This window comes from Condylostylus longicornis, unplaced genomic scaffold (genome assembly GCF_029603195.1).
Source record: "Condylostylus longicornis isolate FDR11 unplaced genomic scaffold, ASM2960319v2 ptg000010l, whole genome shotgun sequence".
Lineage (NCBI taxonomy): Eukaryota > Metazoa > Arthropoda > Insecta > Diptera > Dolichopodidae > Condylostylus > Condylostylus longicornis.
The window spans coordinates 18,145,042-18,158,777 of record NW_026577979.1 but is presented as its reverse complement, the minus strand read 5'-3'; the positions used below and the strand labels follow the sequence as shown (position 1 = coordinate 18,158,777).

General features: G+C 23.6%; 1 protein-coding gene across 4 annotated transcripts in view; it reads left to right on the top strand.

Moving 5' to 3' along the window:
* The window catches only part of LOC129619032 (uncharacterized), a 107,005-nt gene that overhangs the window by 53,494 nt on the left and 39,775 nt on the right, over positions 1 to 13,736 (top strand). For 2 of the 4 annotated variants that reach the window (XM_055534101.1, XM_055534100.1), the window contains exon 2: positions 11,123 to 11,337. The exons of 1 other annotated variant lie outside the window; for it this stretch is intronic. In XM_055534101.1, coding sequence (XP_055390076.1) covers positions 11,299 to 11,337 — 39 coding nt within the window. In that variant the 5' untranslated portion in view covers positions 11,123 to 11,298. The remainder of the gene's footprint in view (positions 1 to 11,122; positions 11,338 to 13,736) is intronic. One more of the 4 variants, XM_055534102.1, reaches the window with a different exon arrangement.

Here is a 13,736-nt window from a genome sequence, read left to right as displayed (position 1 = left end):
TCTGAAATTTTTAGTTGCTATAGGAACATAGTGCATTACAAGCAGTTTTTGAAATAATGTCCATAGATCAATATAAATTGTCGCTTTCCTATTTCACACACACATGCATTTATGAATATATATATATATATGTACGTATGTTCCAGTGAAATTGAATAATATCTTTAATTTTTGAAAGGTAAAACTATAGACGGAATAAAGCTTAAATCCTTAGTGGTAAATGTACTTTAGTATCCTTAATCATTTCAATTAATAAATTTATGTTGTGTCACGTAATGTTAAACAAACTCATTAAATATTTTTTCGTTCCACAATATGTGTGCTCCTTATATTTAAATATATATTGTGAATGTATGTATTTTCATATTACATACAATTTTATGCTTTGCGCAGTCTAACGAATGTATAATTAATGGTACAATAAATTAAACGTATTTCGTTGAATGAAATATTATACGATCATGTTTCAATAATAAAATTTCTTAAAACTATTTGATTGTATTTAATTTAATTATTATATGAAAGAAATTTTAGTAAAATTTAAGTTTTAAACAATATATAAGCGACTTGATTTATACAAGGACGTGCAAGGACATCAAATATTAAAACGAGTATATCAATTTCAAAAATGTACAAGTAATATCATTAAATTCTATATGAATTTCATATCAACTTTATTCTCATGCGCCAACTTTTTCAAAAGTGTGTCTGTTTAAGTAAAAATACAAGTTGAAAGCTTCTATATGGTTAAAAAGTCGAAAACATTTTCTACACACAGATGCATTCACAATTCATTTGGTTTTATTCGTTTCTTTTATAAGAGCATGATTAACATATTCTTTCATAAAAAGAAGAAAAGAGAAAATTATTAAATTTATGGGTTCCTCTTTTTGGTAAAAGGAATTTAATAATATTTTCATTAACTTTTTTTGTTAACAATTTGAAATATAAGAACATTTTCCAAGGATTTTTGTCAAAAGACAAACGAATACAAAAGATAAAAATGCAAGAAAATTAATTGAAAAAAAATTTTTTAAAGACAAAATGGAAAAGAGAAATTCAATTAAAGAACCTATGGTATTATTGGTAAAGAAATACTAGACGATTATTTACCTTTAATTAGTTAATTAACAAGACAAATAATTAATTATTCAAATTGGAACCAAATACTACACAAATGACTCAAAAATTTGTTAGAGCTTTTATTAATACAAAGTTTATTAAATAACGTATAGTCGAAGAGCTAATTGCATTAAAGAAATTATATAGTTTTTTGCAATATAACAGTATGTAATAATTTTACGAAGATGTAATTATGAAATTGTGACATTTAAAATCCCCAGTTAATGTGAGAAAAATAGGCAATGCACAGCATAATTATGCGTTCGAGAGGTAAGATGCTAGTAAGCTTTGAAGAGTGAATGATTTGCGAAATACAAACTAGCGGTAAATTCTCAGTCAGCTTAAGTATGCTTCTCCATCAGTTCGCCCATCCAGAAATAATGAAAATGTAAATGAGCTAAGTTCAGCAAGTTTTCCGAAAATGTCACTATAACAGTAGATGTTAAAACTTTATTAATTGTGAAGGCGATCGAGAAACTGGTGCCATTATCTGCATTGTATGCAAAATCTAATGTAATGGAACATTCTAAAGTATAGAAATACTATACATATACACTAAAACAAATGTATAAATGAAATTCTAATGAAAATTATGCTTCAGAAACTATTGGAGGCCTAAGCTATTTTAGCAATATCTGACTTTCATTTCCAAAAATTTTAGAAAAGATTCTCTAAGTTTTTATAATATCTTAGAATATATTTGAGTTGCAAAGATCAACTTTAACGAGAAATGTTTTATACTAAATGTTTTATACTAAAATGTTTATACTTTTATACTATAGGTGAACTTACTACCAGTATTTGAAAAAGCTACAATTGAGGTGGTACACAAATTAAGACAATTCCAAGAATCATTTACATATTATAGAGTTATAATATGTAAATAAATATTATATAGTTATAACTGTACTTCTCTAATTAAATTTCTTTCAATGTTTTATCCTTGAATATTTTCTCACAATTCCATTAATACTTCAACATAGCAATAAAAATTAAACAAATAGTAGAACCCGATTATTCATTGAAATTTCATTGAGTATAAGTTAGTTGTTATAGATTCTAGAAATTGATAAGTCACTTGTACACTTAAATACTTCAACATCTATTCCAGCGGAAAATCTTATAGATTTCAATGGAATTCAACTTTAAAACTGTTCAACAAATTGAATTTACTCTATAAAATATTAAATATTATTAATTTACATAATTTTAACTACAATATTTTTAACTAGAATATTATACAAGCCAACACATAATTTCTATTTAAATAATAACTACCCTTTGAAATCAATATTATGCAAAGTTCTCACTTCTTTTATTACACTAATGAATAATTTAATAAAGATAATTACATTATCTTTATATAATTAGATTTTGTAACGACGGCAGTAAAGTATGTGGCCCGCAACTATTCATACAAATCATATTATTCAAACCCAAGTCAAAAGTTAAACTATACAAAAATTAAAATCACGATCACAAGCTATCGTATGCTCAATAAAGATTTGAAGAAAGGAACAGCGCACGGCAAAAAAAATATGAAATTTGATTTTTTAATTGGAACATTATTTGAACCTTGGCAATAATTTGTAGTGTAAAATATTATACTCATGATATGTAAGGGTAATAGAGTGAATGCTTTTTAAAAACTCGAATAAATTTTGATAAAAGTACATGTACTCGTATGCTTTCGTTCATTGCGTTTTATTTTAAAATTAAGTGACTGATGACTTTTAAAAATTCCTTATTTGTCTTTAATTTTGTTTCCTTAGCATTCGTAAATTTTTAGAATGTTAGATTCTTATAAAGCTTCATGACAATGGAATTTGACACAACCAAGTTTTAAAGATATTTCCAAAATCACTTCAATTTTAAGAGCAATTTTATCAAAATTTGACGATTTATTGAAATATTGGGATTTTGTGTTCGATTATAAAAGTCGATTCAGAATCAATTAAAATCGATAATCTTAGATAAAGTTGGTCAAAGTAAAGAATTTCGATATTTCAGTATTACCGATTTCGATATTATACAGTGACATTTGTCGATATTGTCGATTTTGACAATCAACTTCATTGGAAGGTAAAATTTTAAAACAATTGAGCAAATCTACTGAGTAAAATCGTCTTGTATAAAAGCATGAGTTGTTTTCATCTCTTTATTTAAGATTAGTCCATGTAATTGCATTAGAATTTCATAATTCCGCCCATTCAGCGTTGTTATTTTAGTACTATGATTTTTTCACATAAATTTTTATTAGTCATACAAAAATTTCAAAAAATTATTTAAAATTATTGTTTAAAATTTAGATACAAAAATCTAAATTGGAAAAACAGGTTCGGTTCTTCTTAATATGAAATTGACTACCCCCTGCTATGTACACACGAATAAATAGAATATATTAGAAAAATATAAATTGTCTAATTTGATTTCATTGTAATACACTTGGGATCACTTCATAATTATACTAATATTTTGTTGAAGTAAAATCGTAATTTCATTAAGGATATAATCAAAAATATTCTTTTTGTATATTTGTAATAATATATTGTATATATATACATACATATATATACATGTATATGTATTTAATTTAAGTGTTACAATTTTAATAATAATTTTAATGTCAAAAAAGTTAAATGATGTTAATATTATTATTTAAGAACTAGTATTGAGTAGTAAGTGTATGTAATTAATGTGTACAGTAATATTATACATATACATTTATGGTATATACGCCTAGCTACATGGTTATTATCATTTCTATTCAGACATATTCAAATACAAAACTAATACAAGAATTTGAATATGGATAACAATGACATTTAATAATAATAATTTTATAATGAGTACTTGATTTTGATCTAAAATTTGGTTAGTATGTAGAACATGTAGTTTAAACTTAACAAGTTTTATTATTATTTTTCTTATATTTTACTTCTGCATTTCGATTGTGGTTAATTTATTATTGTTGTAGAGCATGCGTTAATTTAAGTGTTGTGGTGATAAATTATGGTTATGATTATTATAAAATAAATTCAATTAAATGGATGTTTTCCGGTATTTTATTATAGCTTAAGAATTTAGTATTAAAATTATTTTATTAATTTAAATTTTAGAAAAAAAATTACAGTAGCTAATAGAAAATTTTCAATTCTATAAAATTTTTGAAAAAAAAGTTGATGTCCATAATGCATAAACCTTGATATCTAAAATATTATTTTCCTAAAGTTTCTAAATTATTCGCTTTACCAAAACTTCAAGATGTGCAAGCATTAAGAAATGGCAACTTTAAGAAAACTTCTGTCTTTGACAATTCAAAACTTTTAAAAAAACGAAAAAGTCAATAAAAGAATTCAGTACAATTTCTTTGCTTGGAAAATCTTCAGAACAGCTAAGCTGAGTTGAAAGCTTAGTTGTTCTGAAACTCTGATAATATTCTGAAATGAAACTGAGTTTAAGAAAAATGTTGCGTAAAGTGTAAGTTCTCACATATTAAAAAGATTTCACGAGTTTTGTTATATTATTTGATTGTTAAAAAGAGATGGAAGATTGTTTTAGTATGTAAATAATGGAGTTTCTATTTAATTAAAACCGATAAATTTAATAAAATTATTTACAAACACATAAATATGTGTACAAAAAACCAATAAGATACAGCTTATATTCGAAAAAAAAAAACATTTTCAACTTCTGGAATGGAAGTTCACATTAAGACACGTTCGAAATTCTTTATATAGAGACAAAAGGATTACAGAAAGTTCTCACAAATCAATTTTTCGAGTCCAAACTAACCTGATAATTAAAGATTTTTCTTTAATATTCTGTTGATTTTATTAACTAATTTATATTCAAATTTATAGCAAGAGTTTAAATTTCGAGGGTATTGTTAGAAAATTTTGAAACAAAGTTTATTCGAGGGGGTCATACAATCTATAAAATCAGATAGTATGAATACGCCGACCTATTTTTGAAAAAGTTTTGGAAATTTTTCTTAAAATTTTCAATGGAAATTATCTTATAATAAAGTTGATTAAACGAAGCTTAAAAGTTAAAAGTGAAAGAGTCTTAAATAATGTGGCATATCGTCACAAAAATCAAAAGGCTAGATATCTATACATACTCCTTAGATTATAAGGAGCAAAGCAGACACAATCATATTATTATATGACTAGCTCTTAGAAAAAAGTAGTTTTTGAAAAATATAGTATATGTAGTACTTATATACAATAAATTTTGTTATATTTTTATTATGTATATAACATATATTTCGAAAAATCATAAGGTCAATGTGATTTTATAAAAGCTTAAGTAATTTTATAAAACTAATTAATTAAATATAGACCTTAAGATAATTTTTTATACTATAGGTATATTAGTATTTGAAATCCTCAGTGAAGAACAATATAGGGTTTTTAAATTCAATTCAGAAATTTATGTTGAAGCTGAATCGAATTTAAATCCCATATATTCCTGCAATATGCAGAAATTATATTTCTGCAATTCATATTGTTATAAAATTTAAAACAAATTATTATGCACCACCATTTTTAAATCACAACTTTAGAAATATTTTTTTATTGCATGTTTCCGAAGTAAAATTCTTTTTATAATAATACGCAAACGTAAAATTTTATCTTTAGTTTTAAATTCTCAAATATTTAATATAGCATTGTAGTGGTTAATTAAATTTAATTAAGTAATTATAGGATTTTTCCATAAAATTCTTAAAATTCTGAAAATAATTTGTGCATTAGTCAATACTTTACCATATTCTTCTCCTCACTTTTCTTTCACTAATTATTAAAAATCTTGCTTCAGCTATTTTCCTTCAATAAAAATATTTTTTCTTTCAAATTTCTAAAGTAATTTATTCCAGAGTAATCTTAAATACCAAAAGAAATTAATAAAAACAAATTTAAACCACAACTTATATGTAAGCATTAAATATTATAATTAAACAGAAAAACCAAATTTTATTAATTTGGCAAATCAGGAATGAATTTAATTTTTACAAAATGCAAACATAAAACTAAATTTGCTATATATTTAAACTAGATGGCTAAAATTATATAAATTAATTATTATTAAAAATGTAAAGAAAATGAATTGGTAGAAGTTGAAATATGAATGCAACATGGTACAAAATAAATTGAATAAGATTTGGCATGGTATTTCAGTTATAATTTGCTTTAATCTGAATACCTTCTTGAATTCCTAAAAAACACACAAGGAAGGAAGGATATTTTCTCATAGCAATCTAAACTCGAACTCTGCGCTTGTGAAATCTTTTTTAACTTTAGCGTATGGATACTGTAGCAAGACAATTTTATATGATTAGTCACTGATCGAACGGTGGGTGGGTCAGGTATAAGTTATAAATTTAGAAGTAAATTGTCTATAAAATCGATTAAACCGAAGGCGGGATAGTCAAATAATTTTTCGCCTATCGTAGAAAAATGCGCTTTCATTGAAAACTTCACGTTTCCCTTGTTGTGTAATACACAAATGGTCCATACGCGTAATAAAACGCAGTCCATACCATTGTAAATTATAAAAAATCGTATAATTATTTGGAAAATAAAAAAATCTCATTTAGCTTGATTTTTATTTCCCTGTCATCTGCAGCAAACTAAATTTCATAAATTAATTACATTCTTGTAATTAATTTATGAAGTTACAATTACAAATACATTCTTGTTTGCAATCGTCTATCATTTCAAAAATAAAGAGACAACATTAAATTCAATATTTTCCAGTTAAAAAATTGGAGATTGGAAAAAAAAGAATTGGTTACTATTGCCTAATTGAATCATTTCCTAGGTTTCATACAAGATTTATTAATATAATGTAAACAGGAAACAATCTTATTGGAATGGCACTTATCACCTTACAAAGTTGGCATTATAATGCAAACCGTTCAATTTATTCTTACAATTAAAACCAGTTCCGAATTTTAATTACAGTTTTAATTAAATTATTACAGCAAAGCGCAATTAATGCAGTTTATTTCAAAATTATATACGGGAGAACAAAAACTTTTAGTTGGTCCCTTTGAAATTTTTTCAATTCTAAAATATCGTAAAATTACCCATTTATTTTGTGCCAACTTTATTAAAATATGCGTAATATTGCTATAAATATATTAATTAAAAATATTAATTAGCTAATATATATTTATATTTTTTCTCAATTTAAAAATTTTTTATTAAATATTATGATATAAGTAGAGCATAATTAAATAAAATCGTAAAACCGCAATAATTTTCAGTAGATTAATAATTAAAAATTAGTTTTTTTAAAATGCTAAAAATGCAAGTAAATAATATTTTGTATTTTTCAAATTATATACATACATGTATTATATTATATATATATAAATATATATTTAATATTATTTAGCATGAAAAAGTAGCAAACTCTATATTTAATTAATATTTTTTAATATACATAATTTAAAAGTAAAATTAATTTAAATTTAATTTAAATAATCATTAATATTACAAGTATAAGAGCTTTATAGTAGTAATGAAGTATAAATTAATTTTTTATAATTATTTTATTAAAATGTATATTGAAATTTTTATAACAAAATATATTTAATATAATTATATTTTTCAATCAACATAAAAGTAATTAATTAATATTTATTGTAGATGAAATTTATTAATTTTATTCAGAGAATCGTACATTTATACATACACATTAATTTTCAAATTTTTTCATTTCTCGCCTTATATGTACATTCTACATTACATTGCTATCACTGTGATCTAATTTAATCTTACAAATCACACTTTCTTTACATTTTTACAGTGAAACTGTTTGTTTACTTAAGTTTTCTTTTCTTTCCTACTCGTATATCAAAATGACGAAAGCAATACAAATTCAGCAATTTTCCTATTTGTAGTATTAAAGGCTTAAAGGCCGGTGTTTCGACCGAATTAATACGTTTTTAAGCTACCGCAGTTATAGACGGGCAGACGAACGAAAGAGTGAATGAAGCAGAAATATACCACTATCTAAGTCGACCAAGAATTCGGCGTATATTAAGAATATATTTTTAACTTATAGTATGTATGTATAATTCACACGTCTACTTCCTAGTTTATTGCCCTATATCCATCTACAAAATTAGTTTCAATTATACATTTATTTGCATACTTCTTCAACTTTTCATTTCCATAAAGACAATTTGCAAAAGAGGCTTACCAAAAAGTTAAATACTGGTATTCATAAATTCATAAATTTTAAGTAAAAATTTTTATGCATCCAAAAAAAACCCTTTATAAATTTGCACGTAATTGAGATTTTATTCAATTTTCAACCTATATCTTATACATTGCTTTAAGGCAACATTTTATATTATTTTAATCTTCACTATTTTAAAAATATTTCTACGTAATTTAATATATCGCATATTCTGAAACAAAAAACTAAGAATAATAACCAAAAAAATTCTAATTAAGCAGAATAAAAAGCTGCGCGTTATTGTTTTCCGGCCACCCTTTTATTTCAAAGATTATCATTTAGATTTTAGACAAAGATGTCATATGACTATTTACAACTTATAAGACTTTGACCTCAAATTGCTTGAGCTCAAAATCTTATAAATTAAAAGTAAACAAAAAAATTAGTTTTCAAGATTAATTGCGCTATCCTTGACCAAATTCTAGATTCCTGAAGAGAATTCTTTATATCCGTTTTAAAGCAGGACGGCACGTCTTCCCTTAATGTCAAAAATGGGCAAATAAAAAAAGAAGATATGAATGTAGTTTCTAAATCTCTCCAACAGTTACCGATTTCGTTTCACCCAATGCCTACTGTGGCTATGTTTTTAGGTGAACGTCCCTCTATTTTTTATGCTATTCCAACGAATGAGAGTACGCAGTACTCTCTTATAACCTGACCCGATTACGACAACATATTATACTTTTGATTAGGATTAGTATTTCTTGATCTTATTTATTATAAATTTGGTATTCTTAAAAGAACACTCTTTTTCATCGTTTCTCAATATCGATTAAAGTGTACTAAAACTTTACGAGACGAGATTAATGTCTTTGTCATAAATAAGCCGAAAAACCTAGTCGGCTTGTTACAAATAATTTATTTTCGTTTTTTTCTAAACGGCAAACTGCATTTCTTATACTTCTTTTCTCGTTTTCAATGCGGTGGAAATAAAAACAAAATTTTTCAAACTTTTATTAATTCTTAAATTATGTACTATGGCTTTATTTTTAGCACAGAATACACTTTGATAAAAAAAACAACTTGTGATGATAATTTAGCGTCTTGTTAATTGTTAGCCTTTATTAAAATTTTAAAATTTACAATTGGTTGTATGCAAAACTGTCATAAAAAGTCTTTTCGAATGACAAGTTAAGTTATCAGCACAAAGTCTTTATACTATTTTTTAATATTTTCTATTTGTGTCTATTTCTTGCTTTATAATAATATTTTTAACTTTATACAAAACGTAAAAACTTTATGAACTCTAACACAGCATAGAAAATGTATACAAGGTCCGAATTTTTTTATATTTTTTTTATAAGATCATTTTTCTTTTGAAACACCTTACATTTATTAAGTAAAAAAGTGTTAAATTTTAACACCCTAATTTTTTGTTTTTAAATTTTTTATTTTCTAACACAATTTGCGTCATAAACTTATTAAAGAAATCGTGTATTGCGTTTCACGCATCGTATTGGTTTCACAGAAATTTGAATCAGGTATGGATCAATCCTCTAGTATGGATTAAAACAAAGTTTTTGTTAAAATTCTGAAATTTTTCATAATTTTCTTTAAAAATTTTGTTAAACGCATTTTGAAGAGGTGTTTTATTAAATATTAAAAGTTTTGACAAGCTTTTGTCAGGAGCTCTCTATTTAAAGATAAATTTAGCATCTTTGAAACGTTCTCGTTAAAAGTTGCAAAATATATTAAATTTATGGAATTTTGACAAAATCAGCAAAATCTTTTGTTTATATTTTCTAAAACTTTATGTTGACCAAACAAATATCCAAATTGTATTACTCACTCATGCATATAATATTATAATATGTTCAATATGTTTCTTCGTCTGGGCTATTCTTGTTAATATAAAGAATATATTTTCAATAGATTTTAAACAAGCTCTACCGGAAATAAAAGTTTTTTTAAATTAATAAACATACAATACAGGTTCATATACAGAATTTTAATTTTCTGACTAAGATTTTTCATTTCCACTGCAAAATTTTGTAAACCAACCATTTTAAATGTGAGGAAAATCTTACAATTTTAGAATTCGCCGCATTTTTGGCATGGTCTACAACATACTACGACTATATTGGAAGCAGAGTATGAGTTATTGATGTTTTAAATAGCTTGAAACTTACAACACAATTTGCTCTCTTTAAAAATTTTATTTATTTATTTTATAATTTACAAAGGACTGCTATACATTTTCTACACTGAATTTACAGCCAATACGATTCTCAACTCTTGTTTTTTTTTTTGATAATAAAATTAAATAAATAATTTTTTTTTTAAATATTTGTAGTAATAAAGCAAGCAACCAAAACAAAAAATTTAATAAAAAAGCAAATTATAAATATGTAAAGTGGCTCAATTGTAATTTGAATAAATTTTTTTTCTTATTTCTTTTATAATATCGCAATAAAATTAGAATTAATAATTAAATATTTTGTAGTTGATTATTTAATAAATATTTTTTTCAATTTTTCTCCTATATATTACTCTATATTATTAATAGCTAAATATATTTTGTAAGAATTTTATTGTATAAATTAAAATTAAAACAAAAAAAAAATGAGAATATTTTATGCAAAATTTAAAATTCTCTTATAAATATTTAAAAAAATTAAAATAAAATATTATAAAATGCAATTTAATTTACTAAATAAAATACAAAAAATAAAAAATATTTTAATAATTTTCAATATTAAAAATTTTCTAAAACGTTTGCTTCTATTTTCAATGCTAAATTTTATTACAGCGTTTTTTTAGCAACCAAAAAAAAAAAGAAAAATAAATTTTAGATAGAAAAAGTATATAGGAAAAAGAAAGGATAACGAACGTTCAGAAAAAGGTTCACGAAAATTATTTTGAGAGAAAAAACAAAATTTATTTTTAATATTTCTAAAATTAATAAAGCAAATATTAAATAAATTAATGAGGAAAATGTTTACACAAACAGAGGTAATGCCAGAGGTAAATTATAAGGTCACAAAAAAAAAATTTCTTATTTTTATTCAGAATTATTGGTTTTTTATTTATTTTAACCTTTATTTTTACATTTTAGTTTATTTTTATAATAAAATGTTAATATTAAAGAAAAAAAACAGAACAGAAACAAAATTATATATTAGAATTAAATAATATTTTTATACAAAATTGTTTATACATAGTGTATGTACATATATACCTAATTGAATTTCTTTTGTATATAGAAACTCTCATTAACTATAAAAATAGAAGTAAGTAAATAAATTTCTACTCTATTGTACCTACATATTTTGCATTAAAAAAATGGCTTTCTACAAAATAAATATAGAAGAAATAATTTATTAAATAGAAATCTAATTAGACTCAAATAATATTTTAGTTTTAGAAATTAATCACTAAAGCTCTTGCACACTCTTCACTAACTAATTTATTAAGAAAATACAAAAGAGAATAATAATATTCATAATTGCAACTGTAATTATTACATAAATATTGTATATATATATATCTATTGTACATATAAAATTCATTTTATATACATACATACATTATGTATAAAGATTTATGTATAATTTATATTATATTTATTTAATATAGTTCTTAAGTATTTTAATGAAAATTTTCTTATTAAATTAAAAATATAATGAGAAAACCAAATTATAATAAATAAAATTTAAGAATTTGTTCAAACTTGCGTATAAAACGAAACTAACCGAACATAAGCAAACCTAAAAAAATGCCTTAAAGTAATCTGCTATTAATTTTTATTGCAAAATTTTCACTAAAGCAGAGTTAAACTTTACTCAATTTATTAGCAAAATTCGCAAATGGCGAATACGGCGTGAATGAAATCAAATAAAATTACAGACTAGTAATGATTTTGTTGAAAACAAAAGTATAAACTCAGATGTTAAGTCACTTTAGTTTTGGTGAAACTTGACTTTATATACACATGGAGTAACATTATTTGTTTCTTCAGAGTTGGCAAAACTCTCAGGGAATTTTCGCAGTTTTACAAAAAATTGTTTTTGTGGGAAATGCAAACTCAGATGTGTAGCTTGCGAGAGTTAGAGATAATTAGATTATTAGAAAAATTCTGAAATATTTAAAAAAAAGAAAGCTGAGAATTTTTCGAAAACCCAAAACATTTCAAAAAGGCCCCATTTGTTTTTCGCACTCTGTAGAGTAATATTTTTTTGTGAGTTTTTTTAATTTAAAAATTTACTTTGCAAAATATTTTATAAATTTTCTCTTATTTTTCGATTTATAAATTCTAATTATACCTTTAAGTTCTCATTCACCTTTTTTGTCCTAATGTTATGCAATTATTTCAATTCTTATACCGTTATTTGTGTTAATGGATCCATAGCTTTCTGACTAGTAGGCCAAATAAAATATTTAATATATTTAGTACTTTAAATAATAATCAAGATTAAGTAAATTAATGTGGTATTTAAACAACATCGATTGATAATGAATAAGCTAAAAAATATTCAAGAAATAAAGAAAATTACAAGTACATTCAACATTTTAAACCCATTTTATTCTCTTAAAAAATAATTTCATATTAATTTGGTATTATCATGTTTTATATATAGCCTTCAGAGAAATACAATAAAATGCCTGAAGATCTTCTAAAATTTATGAGAAAAAATTAATACGCCTACACTTGCAAAAATTTAAAGAATAAATATAAAATAAATTTCAATTGATCCAGCTTAATCATGATGATATGGTCTAGAATCTCTGGTATTTTTTTTTTTGTGTATTTTGGAATCATGCATGTAGCTATACATGGCCATATATAACGTAATTTGAAGAAAAAGCCTTAGGTTTTCCTACACATTTTCCGTTCAATAAAATATTTAATTACAAAATTATCTAATTTTATAGTTGTATTCTGTTTAAAAAAATACCAAAAATCCATTAAACTTTCGATTAAAATTCTGTACAGGCCAGGATCAGGTATGTTTAACAATCAATTGATGTTTATAATCTTCATCATACTTTTTGAATTTTAATTAATAAATTCAAGATTTTAAATATTTACATTTTTCCACATAATTTATAATGTCCTTACTAATGAAAAAAGGAAAACTTTTAAATATTTTTTTAATTAAAATTTATACTATAATAATGTGGATTCAATATAGTAGTGGTAGTTTTAATAGTATTGCCATGAGTTTTTATTTATCTGTTAGAATTTTTTAAGGATTTCCAGATTCAATCTCGAAATGTCGAAAATCAAATTAACAAATTTGACAAAAACTATGTTAAGTATAATAAAGGGGCTTTATTTTATTTAAATCAGTCACAAATGATTTTGAACGGTGTCAACGCAATTCTTAACTTAATATTTAAAAATATTGGAAAAAACTCAAATC